General features: G+C 38.9%; 1 protein-coding gene and 1 long non-coding RNA gene across 3 annotated transcripts in view; one reads left to right on the top strand and one right to left on the bottom strand.

The window, feature by feature from the left end:
* Nucleotides 1-20,256, bottom strand: part of zfpm2a (zinc finger protein, FOG family member 2a) — a 172,347-nt gene that overhangs the window by 81,000 nt on the left and 71,091 nt on the right. For both annotated transcript variants that reach the window (XM_024267352.2, XM_024267353.2), the window contains exon 4: nt 9,670-9,794. In XM_024267352.2, coding sequence (XP_024123120.1) covers nt 9,670-9,794 — 125 coding nt within the window. The remainder of the gene's footprint in view (nt 1-9,669; nt 9,795-20,256) is intronic.
* LOC112143408 lies at nt 5,394-7,432 on the top strand. Its single transcript, XR_002918736.2, has 2 exons — nt 5,394-5,697; nt 7,125-7,432. It is a non-coding gene; the product is annotated as an uncharacterized LOC112143408 (long non-coding RNA).

Genomic DNA, 20,256 nt, shown 5'->3' with positions numbered 1-20,256 from the left:
CTGAGAGAGCAGGTTTGTAGAGGATTTCTCGAGAATGTTTGAATGAATCAAAATACCGCTTTGGGGTTCTTTATAGAGAAGAATGAACAGTATAATGTGCTTAAAGCTCAAAAAGTTGTTTTTTCATGGTATGACCCCTTTCATACTTTTGTCCAAATCACAAGAAGACACCAATGTGGATTTGTGTTAGAGGGCCCAGATTAAAACAACTTGTGCTTTGAAAGACGTTTTGTCATAGGGCCATGAAAACGTCCCCAACAAATATATGGATGACACAAAGCCCAGATAATGACCGTTTTACACATCTGAACAGACCCTCGCTCTGATATTGGTTTAAACCCAAGAAATAATTGATGCGTGCAATCACAAATTGGTTCTCCGCCTAAAATTTGAGCCTATTATTTCATTAGATGAATCCACGTTCTTGGTGCCAAAATTATTTGTGTGTCCAACCCAGAAATCCTGGTGGTTCTGATGATACTGGGACTCTCAGACGGGTGGAGGAGGCCACCTTTACATGCAACATGAAAACGTTCAGATGTTCTTTAATTTGATGGTTTGTTTGTTTGTTTGTTTGCCGTATGTGTGTATGTTTATGATTTAGCAGCTATGCTACAGAGAGGTCCTATCCTGGTGTGCTTTCTTGCATATGTAATTGGATGTTACTGTAAATAATTGCCTGGGCATGTGCCAGTGTGATGATGGTGATGATTTGTGTGTGTGTCGGCTCATGTGTGTGCAGAACATGCGTGCATCTGTATGTTGTGTTGGTGTGTGTGTGTGTGTGTGTGTGAGCGCATCTGCCCCATCCGTACTCCACTCTCAAGTCCCACTGATTCTCCTTTCCAGCCATGTTGAATCCTCTTTTCCTTATCAGGCGAGCCCAGGCCTGCATCAGGCTCTCCTTGCTATGACAGAGGCTACAACAATAGGCCTGCGATACCGCTGCTTAGCGCTGCGTTTCGGAGGGGAAACCTGCCACGGGCGCAGATTAACTACAACACACACACACTCACACACACACACAAAATAGATTGCAGCCTCCAAAACAAAACATTTTTCAGAATGCCTCCTCTTGATTAATGAAGCAATGACAAGAAGAAAAATATAATTTCTGAAACAGAAAAATCCGCCACCACTTGTTAAAGTTTAGGGGGTAGCTAACAATAAACACAGTGGAGGGAGAGGGTGGGCAAAAAGGGCGAGATAAATGGCTTGAGTGATGGGCTGAATAATTTCTGGAGCAATTTTTGGTTTGCACAGGCCCATATTCTTACCCTTGTACTGAATTACACAATAATCACGCTCCATCGGCTGACAGCCCCTGCCTCTTTCTCTGTCCCAGGTGAAAATTAGGACAGTATCTTGACATTTTTGCTCTTCTGTAGTCTACAAGCTCAAGCTCTCTGTTCCTGGCCAAAAGCAGCATGCTGTCTCCACGCTCCCTCCCACACATCAGCACCTTCACAAACACTAAGACCTAAAACACACTCTGAAGTTCACGCACGCTCCAAGACATGAAGCACGACTCTGCACGTGCACGGACAGGCTTGGAACAACTGTAGCACATGCTGGTGAACAGTTTAGCGAAACAGCAGCTTCTCCACCAGATTTGATGACAAACCTGAGCGTCAGCTTGCTAATGAAGACTTTGCTTTTATGTAAATCTATCTCAAACTAGAAAAGTTGCATTACCTGCAATAACAGTGTGAATGCTTTTTGCTGAAAATAGTCGCTGAAGATGCTGAAGCTCTTTGCCGAAAACAGTGACGCAATTGACCTTAATTACTGAAGGAATTTGCTGAAAATACAAAAGATATTTGCATATTGTTCAATTTGCTAAAAGACTGAACATTTCATTAAAGAACTAAGAAAGAGCACTGAAGTTGACCTACACTTCTGAAAAATTTGTAGTAAAATTGCTTAAAAATTCCTAATACATGCCAATTTTGCAAAACTATTTAGGGTGTTGGTTAAATACTAGCTAAAAAAAATTAAATTAAATTAAAAAAATAAGTAAATAAACTCTAGCTAAACTTCAAAATTACCTAAAATTCCTCAGTAAACTAAATTAGTCAAAAACGTCAGCTAGTTAAAATAGAAGCTCAACTTAGCAAAAAAAAAAAAAACAAAAAAAAAAAATTAGCCAAAAAAAAACTAGCACATTGCTTAATTGCTAAGTTGCTAGCTAAATTCCAAAATAGCATAAAATTCCTGAGTAAACTAAATTAGTCAAAAATGTTAGCATGTTGCTAAAATATTAGCTAAGCTCCAAATTAGCATAAAAACCTCAGTAGATGCCAAATTAGCCCCCAAAACGCTAGCACATTGCTTAATTAATATAGCTAAACTCCTATATAGCCTAACGTTTCTCAGTAAACTACATTTTTCAAAAACATTAGCTTGTTGTTAAAATAAAAGCTAAACTGTACATAAGCCTAAAACCCCAGTAGATAACAAATTGGCTAAAAACGTTAGCTTGTTGCAAAAATATTTGCTAAACTCAAAATTTTATAAAAGGCCTGAGTAGATTCAACGTTCCTCAAATGAGCTAGCATTATGCTAATATGACAGCTCAATGTCTATTTTCAGAAAATTATTATAAAAGATAAAAACATATCCCATGAATTTAATTATTTTTTTTTGCTAATCTACTTAAAAATACCGAATTTGAAGATTTTCTCATTTGTTTCCTCTGTGGCATTTTTCCTCTATATTTCAAAAACTATAAAGTTTATAAAAATCAAAAATACAAGCAGTAATGTCCTGAACGAGCTGAACATTTTGATACCAAGATTGCTGAAATCTGAAAGTGTGATTGAGTTTTTATGTGCCAAAAAACATACAGAAAGGAGCAGGAGAATCACTGTAGTGTGAATGCTTATTAAGAATTCATATAATTACAGAATTAAAATTGAAACAAAAATCTCCACCTTAACCCTTTCCCAAGGGGAACTTTAGCCTTCCTAAACCCTCTGTAACATTCTTCTTAGCCCAAGGATGCGATACACAAATGAAAGGTAAATGTGTGGAGGCTGAAGGGTTACGATGAATTATCCTTCTGCATCTTCTGACTTGTATTATGTCTTTGTGAACTTCAGTATTTCATGTTGAGGCCTTTGTGTAAAACATAATTCAGAAGCCGATTTGTTTTAATCATAAATCTTTGCTCCCAGCAAGTTGACTTAATACAACAATATTAAGATAGAAAAGATTAAATAAAAACGCTGCCTGAAAGATGCTAATCAGGAATTAGGAAAGCTTTATGCATTTCAATTGCTGTGTAATTAGCACTAAAAGGCCCTGAAAACACATAACAAACAGAATTCTATTGAATCCAGACTCATTACAGTTGCACCTTGACTAAGCCCCAGTAATTAGCACCGGTAAGGCATTGTAAGAGAGGCGGCAACACCCTCATCAACACACATTTACAACCCTGCTCTAAATCTGCTGCTCATTAATAGCTCGCCTCCCAATCAATTATTAACACCTACAATAGAAACCAGGCTCGCCGGGCCAGGCCTGTTACTCCAGGCAAACCACAGGCCACCTTCTCCTCCTGGTTCTGTCCAGCCCAGGTAATTACCACTTTTAAAGACACCTGCTACTCACTAGCTGTGACCCAGAATCTTAATTTAGCCTTTCTACGGCAGACATTTATGTCTGAGTGTCGCTATTAATTTGCGTTAATTTGGAGAGTGCAAAGAAGCCAGGCAGAGGCGTGGAACGGCGGCTGGTTGAACGTGGTCGTCGCTCACCTGCGCTCAGCCTTCCGCTGTAATTGGAGTCTAATAGTCTGATTGATCAGAGAGAGACGTGAAGGATGAGACGGAGCGCTGGCAGCTCCATCACTCACCCAGAAAGGAGAGTCAGAGATGAGAAGGAAGGAAGAGAAGCGGGAAAACCACCGCCAGCCCTTCAGGTTTCACAGATCCAGCCCTACTGTCTATGTGTTCTCCACCTTTCTGCTCCGGTCCTTTGACCCTGATTTCCCCTCGCTCTGTGAATTGCTCTGACCTGTGCAAACGCTCCAGTTTCCTGTCCGTGTTTTAGCGTCTTTCAGTGCTTCCTCTTTCCTGTTCTCAGGGTGGACACTTAGAAAAACTCTCGAGTCATCTTTTAAGAAACTTTGAATTCAATAGGAAGGAAATTCACACAGTTGGCCGGTGATCTAAGAATGTTGCAGAGCGTATAAACCACCTTAATATGGCGAGGCGTGAGCGCTGACGGTGCAGTGTGATTGTGTTAACAGGTTTTGCAGCAGCAATAACACAACTCCAGTCCCTCATGCCAAGCAGAGCCCCTGGGGTCTGCAGACCTGCCACAGCGACCCATCAGCTGTGAAATCTGCTTTCCTCTTTGATAAACGGTTGAGATGTGACCCTATCTCTGTCCTGCAGATGCCCAGATTTCCTGTCATGCTTTTTCCCTTCTGTTTTTTTTTCCTGCTATTTTCCTCTCTGACTCTCTGTGACTTTTCATCCTCTCTTCCACCTCTCTTTAAAGGCCCGCCTGGACAACTGCAGGAAACGCTCCATTCGTCGTTCCTCCTCGGCATCATCCATCACTCCCCGCTCCACTGCTGTGGCCTGTTGTCCACCGGCAGACAAAACCCACGGGCCACGGCGGACACCGGAGCCAGTTTACCTTCTCTGGGGAGGCAGCAGATGGGAGTACCTCGACAGTCCTCCTCCCCAGACACCCGTCCAACCCCACACACGCTCCTCCTGAGTGGATGTGCAAAGCTCCTCTTCTGTCCGACAAACGCTGCTTAGACAGTTAGGGCTGGGCGATAAAACGACGATGATAGATATCGCCATGGAACTTTTTCTAGATAGAGGAATCAGTCTATCGTGATAGACTTTTATTTTGAAGGGGTGCAAAATTGACATGTCAGTAGAGAGCATTTTGTTCTCTTTGGTGAGTAAAAGTTAGAGAGTTAGTCACCTCATGGCAAGTAAATGTTTGTATCTCATTTTTAATGTTTATTAGCCATTATTTTAGTAACTTCATTGTACGAAACAAACAAACGCTCGCAAGACACAACCCCATCTTCTCTTTGCAACATTTAGTTTCAATTGATGAAGCAGCAGAACATCTGGTGATTTTCAATGGAAGCCAATCAGAACTGGAAGATAAACCCGCTAGACTCATAGCAGCAACAAAAAAATTAGTAAAAAGTGTTGATTTGGTGACCGCGATGTAGAACTAGCATGATGCTAATGCTAACGAGCTGCTCCGTGTGAAGTCTTCATGTTTTTACGGACCAGTTTCAAGTCGGACAATATTTTCACTGACTTAAGACGTGGCTGATAATACAACAAAATAATTCGTAGGACATTCATAAAAAAACATTTTTTAATATAATAAGAGAATTGAATCCACAGTTTACACAAAAACTGCAACCCTTTTTTCTCAGCGTGTTTTGATTTAAGTTTACAGTTAGATGATAACAGAGACGTGTTCATTCCATTTATAAATTACTTCAATGCAATAAAATTTTCTTAGAACATTTTTGGAAAAAAGTTCAAAAAGTAAAACGCCTAACACTAGGTTGACACTGGAGGCAGGAGTGGTGCGAAGAGGAGTCCGCGCAGTGTCCGCTCTCTCCTGTAATTCTCATGAGACACGCATTGTTACGCGACGGTTGTAAGATGCTTCTGCTAGGGCTTTTTTTTTTTTTCGCCATCATGGGTAAGCTACAAATATGATCTCTGCCTCTCTCATGTTGTTTTTTGTTACACCCAAAACCCAGCCCCACACCCCGCTCCGGAGTCGGCCCACTACGTTGATCTGTGTCTGCTTTTTGTGTGAGCGTGTTGTATGTTTATTTTCATCTCTACTGTCTGTTTAGATACAAAAACATGATCACATTTATCAATTGCAGTGTTTTATTGTGAATAATGAATTATATTTTGAAAATAAACAGTATTTTCTCATGTATCTTGATGTAACTTCCTGCCAGAATTGACGTTGATCGCTCACAGCTCGCGCACAAAATAGACCAAATGGCGAAACGATCCGCTGCACGGCGCGAGCCTACCACAGAGGACCGCGGCGCTCTGTGCCTAATGTGAACCACGCCATAGGTTAACAAGGCCACTGAATGGAAGCGGCAATGTTTTGTGGCACTTCCGCGTCCAGTGTGAATCAGGCGTAAGGTTGTTCTGTGTAACAAGCTGTCATAATTTTATGTTTGTTTTGTAAAGCCTGAAAACATTACAATTTATGAGTAAAATTAATGCTTTGTTTATATTGGAACTAAGCAGATTAGTGTTCTATTTTATTTATGATCTCTTTAGACTTTAGCCTACACACACATAAATATAGATATATGTTAGTATGTATACGTAGATATATAGATATAGATATATGTACATCTTTTCCTAGATATTTTCAGTGCACCTGTTATGTTAAAAGTATGATAGAAAATACATTTAAATCTAAACAACCCGAAGATGATCACACATTTCTTTTTTGAGCCACAGAACGCTCAAATTTGACAAAAATAGGTAATATTAGGTAATAATCTGCTTTATACCGTGATATATATTGTTATATATTATTATTTTTATTATTATATTATATATTGTTAACGCACAATATGGAAAAAACTGTATTGACATTTAAAAAATTCCATATTACACAGCCCTGCTTGTAGTCATTTTGTTATTTACCGTGCACCGCTTTAAAGAATTGTTGCGCTTCGCTGCCCTCGACGCCTCTGGGCATCATGCCAGCGATGGGAGTTGGACCTGTGCGCCATGACTCTAGAAAACAGCATGACCTCTAAAGAGTCCTGACTTTAGGAATGGGTCTGGATGGAGGGAGAAATGTGTTTGATTAAAGAGAGAAGTATGATTATCTCTGAGGCCTGTGTTTCAAGCATGAATTGTTAGTACCGACCAACAATTAAAATACCTATTCACCCTTATGGGTAAAAAAAAACAACTAAATATAGAATAAAAGAAGGTGAGTGTCTGTGACTGAGAAGCCTCCTTAGAGGGGTGCAGACCCATGAAGCCCCAATCCTTTACCTCTTTCTGACCCTGACATGCATCTGAACCAGCCTGGCTTTATATTTTGTCTGCTTCTCTTGACACTCGCATTTGTTATTTCAGCTTTTGCAGGTGTGGCGTTCAGGGTTTGTTCCTGCCTGGAAGGATGGGGTTTTGAAGAGTTGCACAACCCCCTCACCTCCCCCTGAAATATCTCAGATAAAGGCTGCTCTACATTAGGGATGTTGCCAACGGCTGCATGTCTAACAAGGCATCGGCTCCACAACCAAGAAACCTGATTAAAGAAGAGAGAGGAGTGAAACTATGCTGCTGTAAATGAGATGATTCCCCTGTGATGCACACAAAACAACGCTCCTGAAGTTTCTGCCTAATTCCGCCTCGTAAAAAGCAAAGTAAAACACAGCAGCTGACTTGACCTGGCCTTTATTTGGAGATAGTTAGAAGCTGCTTACGGTCCATGTGGGAGATAAAACCAGAGGGCGTTGGAGGCCCATGAGAACAGACACTCATGAGACCCTTGCAGGCAGATACGCTGCGTGTACTTTTAATTGCGCGGGAGTTTCGGCATATGCTGCAACCCCTCCACAGCCTGTTACAGGTGATGTCCGGCACCTGCGCACATTTACAAAAACCCCTAAAACTGATGAATTCCTCAGACGGCACTTAGTTAAGAACTTATCACTCTTGCCAAGAGCAACAATCACCTCGTGATAAACTCAAATAGTCCGTTTGAGCTAAAGTAACTCATAATGCCTGTCTGAGGGTCTGATGGGAGGTTGATATCAGGCTTTCTCTAAAGCAAGGGTGTCAAACTCAATCGCACAAGGGGCCAAAATCCAAAACACACCTTAGGTCGTGGGCCGAACAGGATAAACATTTATTGAACACAATAAAACTACATTTTTAAAACTTCTAAAGTTTTTAACATAATTATGAACTAGATATATAGCATTATCTGTGATAATTCTAGTGTGAATGCTGTTTAGAATGTGGCTGCTGAAGATGCTAGTGCTGATAGCTGAAATCACTGAAGCTGACAGCTGAAAACGCTGAAGCTGATAGCCAGCTAAAATATTAGCTAAATGCCAAATTAGCTTAAAAAAAAATAAATAAATAAAAATTAGATTAGCCAAAACAGATAGCATGCAGCTGAAAAAAATAGCTAAACTTCAAAATAGCCTAAAAAATGTGTGTAGTAAAGTATGTATGCATGTATATATTAGCCTATCTACAAAACAGCCTAAAAACACTTAAAAAAGCTAAAATGAGCCAAAACAGCTAGCATGTAGCTGAAACATTAGCTTAACTCTAAAACAGCGTAAAAAAGAAACAAAAAAAAGCCTAAATTAGCCAAAACAGCTAGCATGTAGCTGAAATATTAGCTAAACTCCAAAATAGCCTAAAAAATCTTAGTAAATACCAAATTAGTCCAAAAAACTAGCAGAATGCCAAATTTTAAAACTGTAACGTTTTAACATAATTATGAATAATAAAAAGGCAGAAATATTATTCCAAAATAAATCAACTTAAACCTTAAATAACTTTTAATATTTTACTCTTCATAAAAATATTTTTTGTCAAAATTATACAAGTTAGAAATAAGTGTAAGATAACATTGGGCCATTAATAACTAAAAGAATAAAATGATCTGGAGGGCCGGATCCGGCCCCCGGGCCTTGACTTTGACACATGTGCTCTAAAGCCTTCCTAAAGTGGATGCGGAGATTTCTGGACGGCTGCATTACTTTGAAAGGCAACTTGAGGTGTTGCGTTGTCAAAGCAGTTTTCCACCCGAGGATAAATGGCTTTACTCTAAGAAAAGCCACATTTCAGGGTTATAATACAGCCTGGGTTATTTAAAGCCACTGATGACTTCAAAACCATGAGGGGAGCTTAGACAACACTCCAAAGTGGCCAGAAAATGATTTAATAAAGTTCTGCTTCCAAGAAATCTGGAAAAACTGAGGGTGTGGCCTCTGAGTCGGAAATCCCGGAGGACTTTTCTTAAATGTACGAGTCTCGCCGGGATAAATAAGAGGCTGCTTGCGACTTTAATAGGAATTTCTTAATTAATCCAAATTCTGAATGGAATATCCAAGCCGTGAAAGATTCAGCACTCCAGCAGAGCAGCAGGTCAGCAGAAGGCTCTGCTGGGATCCTGGTAAAGCTGCTGTGTTCGGAGGAACATCAGAAATAATTGTGACTTTGTTCCACTGAAGTGTCGCTCCAGTTCTAAATCACCAATTCCAGTGGTTTGTCATTAAATATGCAGATAAAATATACTAAACAGGCAGATGCATGGATGTAAATGTGAACTTTGAAGAAGACTGGATCAAGATAAAACATGCAGATATGACCAGATTTATTGTGAATGAGTGGATTCCATCATCTGTAATTGTTTTTGTAGAAATCTTTAACACATCAGGAGAGCTTTCACACTCTTAAAACAAATAAGGAGCTAACATTTATAAACATGACAGTTATAGATTCTGAAACTTCCTACTGTTAAAATAAAAAAGCATGAGTGACATTGAGGTTGAAATCAAATAATAACTTTACACTTGTTGTAAAAGTTCCAGAAAGTCTTTATCACAAACAAACTTCTCATAGAGGATTACTGAACTCTTAAAGTTGACTGAAGACATACCAGAGCAGTGGTGTCAGCGCTCATCTCAATCTTGCCCTCGAAGGGTCCCCACGTGGTTCCCACAGGAAGCTGCTGCCGGCTGTGAATCCGCCGCTCGCCATCCTTCAGGAATGCGTCCAGCTCTCCTAAGAGCACAGCAGAACCACCACTGGTCAGATCTGCAGTTTCACTCAGACTTTCTTCAGTCGCAGACATTCACCATGACCCTTTGACCTTCCACTTGAAACCTTCCCACCGCTTCATAACCCCCTTCTTAAACAGCAAACGCTGAAGGCGGATGCTCATTTCGAGCCTGCGTTCACCTGATGGACTTCCTCTCACGTGCGGTTTGCTAACTGGACTTGAAAGGTGTCCAGTGCAGAGATAATCTCTGTGAGACAGTGCAGGCTCGAGTGACAGGCCTATTTCTGATGATCTGAAGAAGGGAAGGTTCTTGTTAGAGCAGAGCTCCAGTTAATTAACACAGAGAGCAGACAGTAATGTTAGTACTACCGGTGCTCACCGCCCTGACACCCCCGCATCTATTTTATCTCTTAGATTCTGTGGCCCTTTTCAGGGCGGTGATTAATCAAATAGTTATGATAAACCTCATGGCAGGCTGTGACATAGTTTACAGAAGATGATGTTTCCCGTGTGTGTGTGTGTGTGTACATGAAGCAGAAAGGCTGGTCCTCATTTCTCGGGCAATTTTCCTGGTCCTCACTATGTAGTAAGTACAAGGATGTGTGTGTCCCAAAAGAAAACTATGCAGTCTGACTGGTTGCCTTGACAACACTGAAAAATCTAATCTTAGGACGTCTGGTGATTCAGACAATTTGTGACTCCACTTTTATTAAAATGAGTAAAAGATAAAAGTCAGTTTTCTTAACAGAGTTGTGTTTGTGTGCTTGTCCTTTGGTCTTCAAAGACACGAGTACGCTGCAGAAGATGGTTATTGTTCGGGCATGCCTCCCAGAATGCCACAGTAGTACTTCTGGTAATAACTAAAGATGTCCCGATCAGGTTTTTCTGGGTCCGATCCGATCCCGAGTCATTTGATTTTGTGTATCTGCTGATACCGAGTCCCGATCCGATACTTTTATAAGACATTTAAAACATGAAACAAGATTAGTGTTGTCCCTTATTTATATTTCATGAACATTTTCTTATCATTAAACACTTCAATAAAACACTTCTGTGATGTAGCTTTAAGAAACAAGTAAAAATACAGCAAATATAAACTAGGAAAAAATATTGTTTTCTTGTTATATAAGTGATAATTAGTCATGTGATAAAGTTTAGTGACTTTAGCTTTAACATCTTTAGAGCTATTGAACATTTTTGACCAAATGTGATTCCTGTCCTCATTTAAAATTCTTAAAAATAAATTATGAATTTGTTTTAGCATGAATTTGATGATGAGTGTTCATGAATAGCTGATGTCTTTAGAACCATTTATTAGTTTGTTTTTGTTTTTTTAAAATGATTTGATTCATTTTTTAAATTCTTGAGACATCAATCACATTTTCAGTTTTATTACCACACTAATAATTTTCTTAATTTTCATTTATCTGTCAGATAAATAAAACAGGTATATCAAAGAACGGCTCGGGTCTTAAAGAGTTAAATCACGGAGCTAGCATTTAGCTTAGCATAGTTAGCAGAACAAAGAGCTTCACATTAAACACAAACAAAAACTCTGTCTTTTTCTGTTGAAATACCTTTATAGGTTGTTGTTTGTGTTATGACAAACCAATAGAGACACTTGCTGTCAGTTTAAAGCGATTATAAAAGAGTTATTGATCCTGGAAGTTTGAATCTGTGATCATCTAGTTAGCTTGACTAAAATGACAATAACATTTTGTGATCTGTTCATGACATGCAGACTTCTAGTTGAGTGTTTATTCCTAATAATAGGATTGACATATAAAGCGCTGGTTATAATAAGAAGAAATGAAATATCAGATACTGATCGGGGGACAACATCCGATATCTGGTCATCAGCTACATGATCGGCACGATTTTTGATAACGTGAATGGATCCCTATATCTCTCTTCTCTTGTTACTACTGTCCTCTAACCTGTTTGTTAGCATGTTAGCTATTCAGGGCGCTTGAATGCAGCGAACACTGAACTTTGTCATGCATGTGCGCTACAGTAGTTCTTCAGCTCCAGTTTACTCTCTAAATATCACTCGTGTATCTGATGTGCGCTATTGTGCTCATCTGTTGTGTTGGTATGGAAATTTGTACTTATATGCTGCTTTGCATGTTTAAACAGGCCAGGTCTAATGTTACCAGCTGCTACAAATGACACTGTGCTGATCATTTACTCACTGACGGAGGCCAGGCCGGCAACAATAAAAAGCTAAATGTCACCTGACATAAAAGCGGGCTTGTCAGACCGAACCTTTGTTAGATGTAGATCCTAAATCTGGGAAACAGACGTAGTTTATCTGATTGTTTATAGCTAGTTGAAGCCTTTTCTCTCTCAAATGTTCATCTTCCTCTGCTCCACTCTGTCTTCTTGCTGCTGCAGTGGAAGGTGGGTAAGCTCATTACAGAAAAATAATTAAACACGGGTGCACAGCTGGCTGTCATCACCGAGAGCAACAGCCATCGCTTGATGCATTCTGTTTGTCCTCAGATAAGACCGGCGGCCTTTAACCGCTTGGATGCAAGTTCCTGTTTAGCCCGGCTTGACGCTCAGCTCCAGCCTCCCCAGCCAGCAGCTCGCACTCCCCTCTCATCACTCAAATGAAGGCGGGGCTTGTGGGGTACGGAGGGAGGCATGGCGTTAGGTGTGTGAGGGAGGCGGCTTGCAGCATTGAATTTGAGCAGTTTGTCGTCCACCACGATGAGATGCCAGCCTAGATGCATCTCACACCAAATGTTGCCTGAGGACCTTGGCTCACAGATGGCTCGTCACATCTGTTGCAAATACTGGTTGAAGATCTCCACAAAAATATCCTGGGATGAAAAATGAGGTTCCCTCAGTGACTGTCTGCATGAGAGTTTACAGGCTTATTACATTTAATACACAAAAAACAGAAGAAATGTATATCAGGATATATATTGTTTCACATCTCAATAACTATATGTATCACGATATACCACAATAAAAATATATATCCTGTTATTCTCTGAAAAAAATGACAAAAATCTCATTCCTTTCTTTTGTCTGACTTTATTTTTTCAAGTAACACTTAACTGAATTATCATAAAGGATAAACCTTTTTTAAGAGCACAACAGTTTCAATTTTCTTAGTAGGAAAATTAATTTTTACACAAAATTCAGCGATAACAATAAACAAATAAAAAGATGGAAACGATACAAGAGAAATTTTCTATCGCCCACGCGATATGTATCGTCATATCCCACACACGATATGTATCGTCATATCCCCCACACGATATGTATCGTCGTATCGCCCACACGATATGTATCGTCATATCCCCCACACGATATGTATCGTCTTATCTCCCACACGATATGTATTGTCGTATCGCCCACACAATATGTATTGTCGTATCGCCCACACGATATGTATCGTCTGAGCTGGAATCTGGATCAAAACTGTATGGCTGATATCTCTCACCATTTTTGTTGCTTTTGCTGTTTCTGTAAACCTAAAAATGAGAAATTAAGAGAAATTTCCGGGGGCAAAAAGATTAGAACAACTTTGGTAAAAAAAAAAAAAAAACTAAATAAAAATTGTTGATGAATGTTGCAAATATGATTTATGCATGATGGTTTAAGTATCACTACTAGGATGGAAAAACAGCAAACCAAATGTTAGTGTTCCTAAACCGACATGCAGCTAAATAACTGCATTTTACTTCAAAGTCCCAAACAAAACTGTCTCCATCGTTCTAGACATCTGCCCCCAAATCCACACTTTAGATTAGGTCGTCATTTGTCGCTAGAGTCTTAGATCACTGATGCTTATTTCTTTAAAGATCTTTTTCAGATAACATCCCAGACGCTCCACTCTGGCTTCTGTTTCTTTGTCTTTATTCTTTCATTTTTTAAGTGAAGGTCGACTATGTCATATTAGAGAGTCTGATCTCTGAAATGAATATAGAAGTGATTGGAGAGGTGAATGGACAAATAAGAATTTATTACACATTTACCTGGATTAAATTTGAATGTTTTTCTTGAATCAATACAAATAAAAGATATCCTGCATAAGCTCCACACTTGGACTTGTTAAAGTTGAACATGTAAAACCAGGATTTGATGATTTCCATTAAAAAGGACACACCATGAAAAATCCACTTTTTTAACTTTTAATTGTATCTTACGGTTTATTCTTCACTATAAACACCCCAAAGTGACATTTTGATCAGTTCAGATTTTCTGAGTAATCCCCTAAAAACCTCAGCAGCAGCCCCTCCCATTCCCACCAAAACGAGCAGGTCCTCACGATCTGATGTCACAGAGTGAGACCGCCCCTTTCAGGAAGAATCTGCTCCGCCTCCAGGCTAACACAGACACTTTCTCTGCAAAGCTAGCAGCTTGAGCTAGCGGTCATCCGCTAGCTTTGTGAGCCCTCTGACCCGTGCACCGCAGATGCCGGCTGTGTGTGTTGTGAGCTTGTGCAGCTGGCCAAGAAACGCTCTTCAGTGTTCTTTAGCGTTCTTTAGCATTCAAACTTCATGCGGTGGAATCTCCATGACATGTTGAGATTAATCCTTATTCGAAAATGGCGCAAGCAGATGGGGAATATTGGGAAGACGGCAGAAGAAACGAGCAGACTATTTCCTGGTGGAGAAGGGAGCGGACTATTCCCTAGTTAAGAAAGGGAGAAGATTATTTCCTGTTTGAGAAAGAGAGCAGACTATTTCCTGGTGGAGAGAGGGAGCAGACTATTTCCTCGTTAAGAAAGAGAAAAAACTATTTTCCTAGTTAAGAAAGGGAGAAGACTATTTCCTGGTGGAGAATGGAAGCAGACTAGTTTTTGGTGGAATAAGGGAGCAGACTATTTCCTTGTGGGGAAAGGGATCAGAATATTTATTGGAGGAAAAAGTGATTGATGAACTGATTCAAACGTGGATTATTGAGCCACATCAGAAAGGTAAATAGATCCGCATGAACGCAAAGAGGATTTTCGATACGGGGATTATATGTCATCATTTCATTAAATCCTGAAATGTTTATCTGGTTGACGTATTGAAGTGGGCCAAATAGATCTTTGAGCATTAAGAGACATAGATTCTGGATTGAAAACAGTTGAATGTAAAGCTATCCTCTTTAAAGCAAAAAAGTGGGCACCCACAAGAGCCAAAGGCGGAGCCTCAGAGATCGAGTTGTTTTACTTCTGTGTATGAAAGGAGTCCACAAAAATGACAAATATTTCATAAATAATTTGTTTTTTAAAGTGCCAAAGGTAATATAAGATCATTTACCGGTATATTGATATAGTTTACTCTGAAAAACTAAAGGAAATTATGGTACGGCCCCTTTAATGTATTAGCAAAAAAAATGCAATTATGAAAACATAAAAACACCATTTTGAATCTTCAAAACAAATGTGAGTAATGACTCTAGACAAAAAAAGGCACAATTATCAGTTTATAAAGCTAGAATAGCATTGGCTAAATCAATAGGTTTGCTCAAGGTGCTTTCAACATAAATTTAACTTGTCTGACGCGTTCAAAGAACCCACTTCAAGGAAAAGAAATTGCCTGCGGCTTAAAACAGTCTCTGATTGCCAGACCTGCCTTTGGTTTGCCTCACCTTTAACTGCTTTTCCTGCTATATTAACAGTAAGGGCCGATGTTGAAGGAAAACAAAGAACGGGAGAGTGCAGGCAAGAGGGAAAATGTGCTTGAGATTCACACAGCACACCATCCATCTTCATATCAAGCAGTGCCTTTGATTCAAAGCAAATAAATTACTGCTGTTCAAAGTTCAATAACCTGTGTGTGGCAATTCACAGATGTCCCACTGAATCCCAGTCATCTCCACTGATAGCTGCTGTTATGGAGCCAGCAAATGGGCTATAAATTAATATACCAGCACAGAAGCATATTGGGTGAAATGGAATGCACTGTATCGGTTCAACAAAAGGTGCCACATCTTTAAAGCAGATATGTGAGATGAAATATTACAGCTGAAGGAGAAATGTCACAGAGCTTTGATAAGAGAGCCATGAACTTTCTCTCCCTCCTACCCAAATTGCTATCATCAGGTCTCAGTGAGCAAAATGCATCATTTATAACCCACAGCCCACGCTATTATCTTTGTCTTAAGACGCTTGGAGGACCAGCAGCACCTCATCATCTCCCCCTGACTGTCTTCCAGCCCTCTCTTCCACCAGGCCTCTGGCCTAGATGGGTTTTTTTCCTGAAGCAGCAGGAAGACGTGGGAGCGTTAGTGGAGAACAGGTTTGCAGGCAAACACGAGTTTGGCTGCACAAGCAGGGGGTCGCTCGGTGTGGGGATTCCCCCCTTCAGGTCAGACATGTTTTCAGGCTCTCAGTGGCTTGGGGGTGAAGAGTTAAACAAGCCAAAGGGATTAGGGTATTTCAGCTGTGACACCCCACACAGGCTAAGCGGGGGGTTGGAACGGGTCTGGAGGATCTTTGGATGGAAGACTCTTGTTGTTGTTGATCATTCACCAGGATAACATTGTGCTTTAAAGAGGATAGCTTTACATTCAACTGTTTTCAATCCAGAATCTATGTCTCTTAATGCTAAAAGAGCCATTTGGTCCAGATTCTTACGGATCAGAACCAAACGAGATCCACAAAGTCCCACTTGATCGTTAAAAAAACAATATGTATTCTTTGTTCTTAATTTAATGAATAAATGTAACTTAAAGACTACAATAATTAAATTACAACAGTGTCTATATGTTTATACATATACATGTATAACTTCTTTTACTTTGACAGCAGCACACACTCGTTCTTTTCAAAATAAAACCCGCCCTGTGTCAAAAAGGTCCTTCTGCTTCAGCAGCTTTACTTTAACTAAACATGTAAGACAGTTAAACACTATGTTTTTTTATAATTAGGATTTTGGTGTGCCACCATCATTTATTTCATTTTACTTTTAGATAATCAACATTTTAATAGAATCTGTTTGTTAAAAATAAAAAGCTCAAAACATTTAGAATCAACTGAGTCATTCTCTAAGTTGTGAGGCACAAAACTCACAACTCTAAATCATTTTCAATCATTTTAAATTGCATTTGTTCAAACCTTTAACCATTTTAGTGTGATTTACCAAAATAAAACGTTTTGAGACTTTTATTTGGTGAATTTATAAATTAAAAACACAAATTTAAATTTACTGAATTTCTGACAGTAAATTAAACTTATTTTGCTTAGTTGTTTGGCATGTTAAGAATCTAAACAGAAATGGCAAAACTCAACTAACTCATCTCTTATGTATTTAATCATTAGCATTTTTAATTAAAGCTAAAGAGCCACAATAAAGGGATAAAACAGACACAGGCTGCAGTCTAAATTAGCCAAAACAGCTAGCATGTAGCTGAAATATTAGCTAAACTCCAAAATAGTCTAAAAAAATCTTAGTAAATGCCAAAATAGTTCATAAAGCTAGCAGAATGAGAATTTTAAAAACTTTAAAACCTTATAATATAACCTTTAAAATAATTAATTTTAATATAATTATGAATAATAAAAAGTCAGGAATATTATTCCAGAATAAATCAACTTAAACCTTAAATAACTTTCAATGTTTTACTCTCTATAAAAATATATTTTGTCAAAATTATACAAGTTAGAAATAATTAATAACAACAATAATAACCATTAATAACCATAAAATAAAATGATCCGGAGGGCCGGATAGAATTACCCGGAGGGCCGGATCCGGGCCCTGGGCCTTGACTGACACGTGTATTAAACAGTTCTGACCCGTATCCCTTGAGAACCCCTATCTGTTGTTGCTCCATAGAAAAATAGAACGGGACGGTTGGGGCGGAGTCGCTGTAGTCACCAGTTGATTGTCATAAAGTGATGACGACATTAGAAAGCATCAGTATAGCACTAAGCTAGCATTTACGTTTTTCTCTTTACGGCGGTGTTCTTCTTAGCCGCCCGCAATCTTCTTTCAAACAACAATAAATTCCTGTTATACACCATGTATAAAAAGTAAAACAATAAAAAGACGAGCTGCTGGATGACCTCCATTGCTTTGATTTTCTAGTCATCTAGACCCTAGCGGTCTACACCACACGTGCACCGTGAAAACAAACCGGTCAGTGGAAGCGAGGCTTAACTGGGTGGAAACACTCACCAGAATTAACTGGTCAGTACCGTACTACTCCTAACCAGACCGGACCGCTCAGTGGAATCGAGGCTTTAGCGTACGGTATGGGTCCATGTGACGTAAGGCTTAAACTGAGTGAGAACAAACAACCACAGGTATAAACAAAGGTCTAGTCTGTAAGTTTTGTTTTCATAGTTTGAACGGAAGAAAATAAAACCAATGTAGTTTCAGCCACAGACTCCAGTCCTGCAGTACATTATAAACACCCAGACTGCTGTCTGATGTCATTGAACAATTCAAGTATACTAGCTGTCAAGCGTTCTGCCTCATGGAAAGGAGGAGAAGTTAGCAGCAGGCTGGCTGACAACAATCTGTGAGACATCCATCTTTAGCAGAGCAAAGCAGTTTCAGCTGATAGCATATGAAGAGAGACAGCAAAACTTAAAGAATGACTGTGCTCACACACAGGTATCACACGCTGCATCTAGAGGACACGCACCAGTCTGGCTGGAATCTGATTATTTTAAATGGTTTTCTTTAAAATTTCAAAACCATCAAAAGGACATTAGTCTACCTGAGTGTGACAGGATGAAGAGTGAGTTCAGGCGGGAGAAGTCCGTGTTTCAGAGACAGCTGGATCTGGAGCTGAGCTTTGAGAAGCTTTATGGAATATACTAAACTGTGTATAGCAGGGGGGTCAAACTCCTTTTGGGTCAGGGGTCACATTCAACCCGTCTAATCTCAGGTGGACCGGACCAGTAACATAACAGCAAAAGAGCCTGTGGTCAACTTGTTACAGGTAACTTTGTATTTTATTCTCAGTTGGGAAAATGCCTCAAATAACATATTAGCTTAATCCATTATTATTATTATTATTATTATTATTAGAGCTATAATTGTTTGAGTGCTTAGTAAGCAATCAAACTATAGTGATTTGCCTGATCCTTCCCGTAGGTTTTTTGGCATGTAAAAATTAAATCATACTTTCAGCGATTTCAGCAATTTTGGTATCACGTTCAGCTCGTTCAGGACATTACTGCTTTTTTAGTATTTATAAACTTTATAATTTTTCAAATATTGAACAAAATACGCCCTATAGGAAATAAATTAGTGTCTTCAAATTTCAACATTTTAAGTGGATTATCAACAAGCCTTTAAATATATTAATGGGCTATTTTTTCATCTTTTATAGTAATTTTTAAAAAATGAAGTTTGGCTAATATTTTAGCAACATGCTAACGTTTTTAGCTAATTTAGTTTACTTAGGAGTTTTAGTTTGGGGGTTTAGTATTTAAGCAATGTGCTAGCTTCTTTTTTGTGGCTAATTTGGCATCTACTGAGGTTTTTTATGCTAATTTGGAGTTTAGCTTCTGTTTAAGCAACATGCTAACGTTATTGGCTAATTTAGTTTAATAGGCAGCTTTGCAGTTTAGTAAGTATACAATGTGCTATCTTCTACTTTTTGTTGGCTAATTTGGCATGTACTGATGTCTTTTATGGTAATTTGGAGTTTAGTTAATATTTTAGCAACAAACTAACATTATTTGCTTATTTTTTTAACTACTGGGGTTTCTCAGGCTAATTTAGAGCTTAGCTTGTATTTTAGCAACAGGCTAACTTTTTTACTAATTTAGTTTACTGGGGAGTTTTAGGCAGTTTTGGAGTTTAGCTAGTATTTAAGCAATGTGCTAGCTCATTTTTTGCTAATTTTGCATCTACTGAGGTTTTTTATGCTACTTTGGAGTTTAGCTCATATTTAAGGAACACACTAAATATTTTTGCACCATTAGCATTTTTAAGCAATTTTACTACAATTTTTTCAGAAAATTTAGGTCAATTTTAGAGGTCTTTCATATTCTTTATTGAATTTTTCAGTATTTTATCAGATGTAACATTTTGCAAATAGCTTTTGTATTTTCAGCAAATCCCTTCAGCAATAAAGTCAATTGCATCACCATTTTAACAAAAAGCTTCAGCATCTTCAGTGACTACTTTCACAAAAAGCATTCACACTTTGATTATGGCAGGTAATGCTACTTTTTTAGTTATTATTATCTTTTTCCTCTTGCCGTCTGTTTGACCCCCCTGGTATATAGACATGAGGTGTTCTCCTGTGTTTTGACTGGAAAACAACGACAAATGTACCCTCTTGATATTATTCAGGAGGTGCAGATTTGTTAAGTTCTCTCAATCTTCCCAAAGTCAATTACCATCCTGCAACAAGGAATTGATGTTTTTTTTCTTCCCGGGTGACCTAGTTGTGTTTTGTGAGTAGGTTTTAGCCGGTGCAGTTTGACAGTCAACAGATAAGATGGATTAAGCTTTTTTTTTCTTGCAGTTTTGATGTGAACAGCGTAAAAGCGGG

The sequence above is a fragment of the Oryzias melastigma genome, linkage group LG16 (assembly GCF_002922805.2).
Source record: "Oryzias melastigma strain HK-1 linkage group LG16, ASM292280v2, whole genome shotgun sequence".
In the NCBI taxonomy this organism is placed as follows: Eukaryota; Metazoa; Chordata; class Actinopteri; order Beloniformes; family Adrianichthyidae; genus Oryzias; species Oryzias melastigma.
This window is presented reverse-complemented; position numbering and strand designations above follow the sequence as displayed.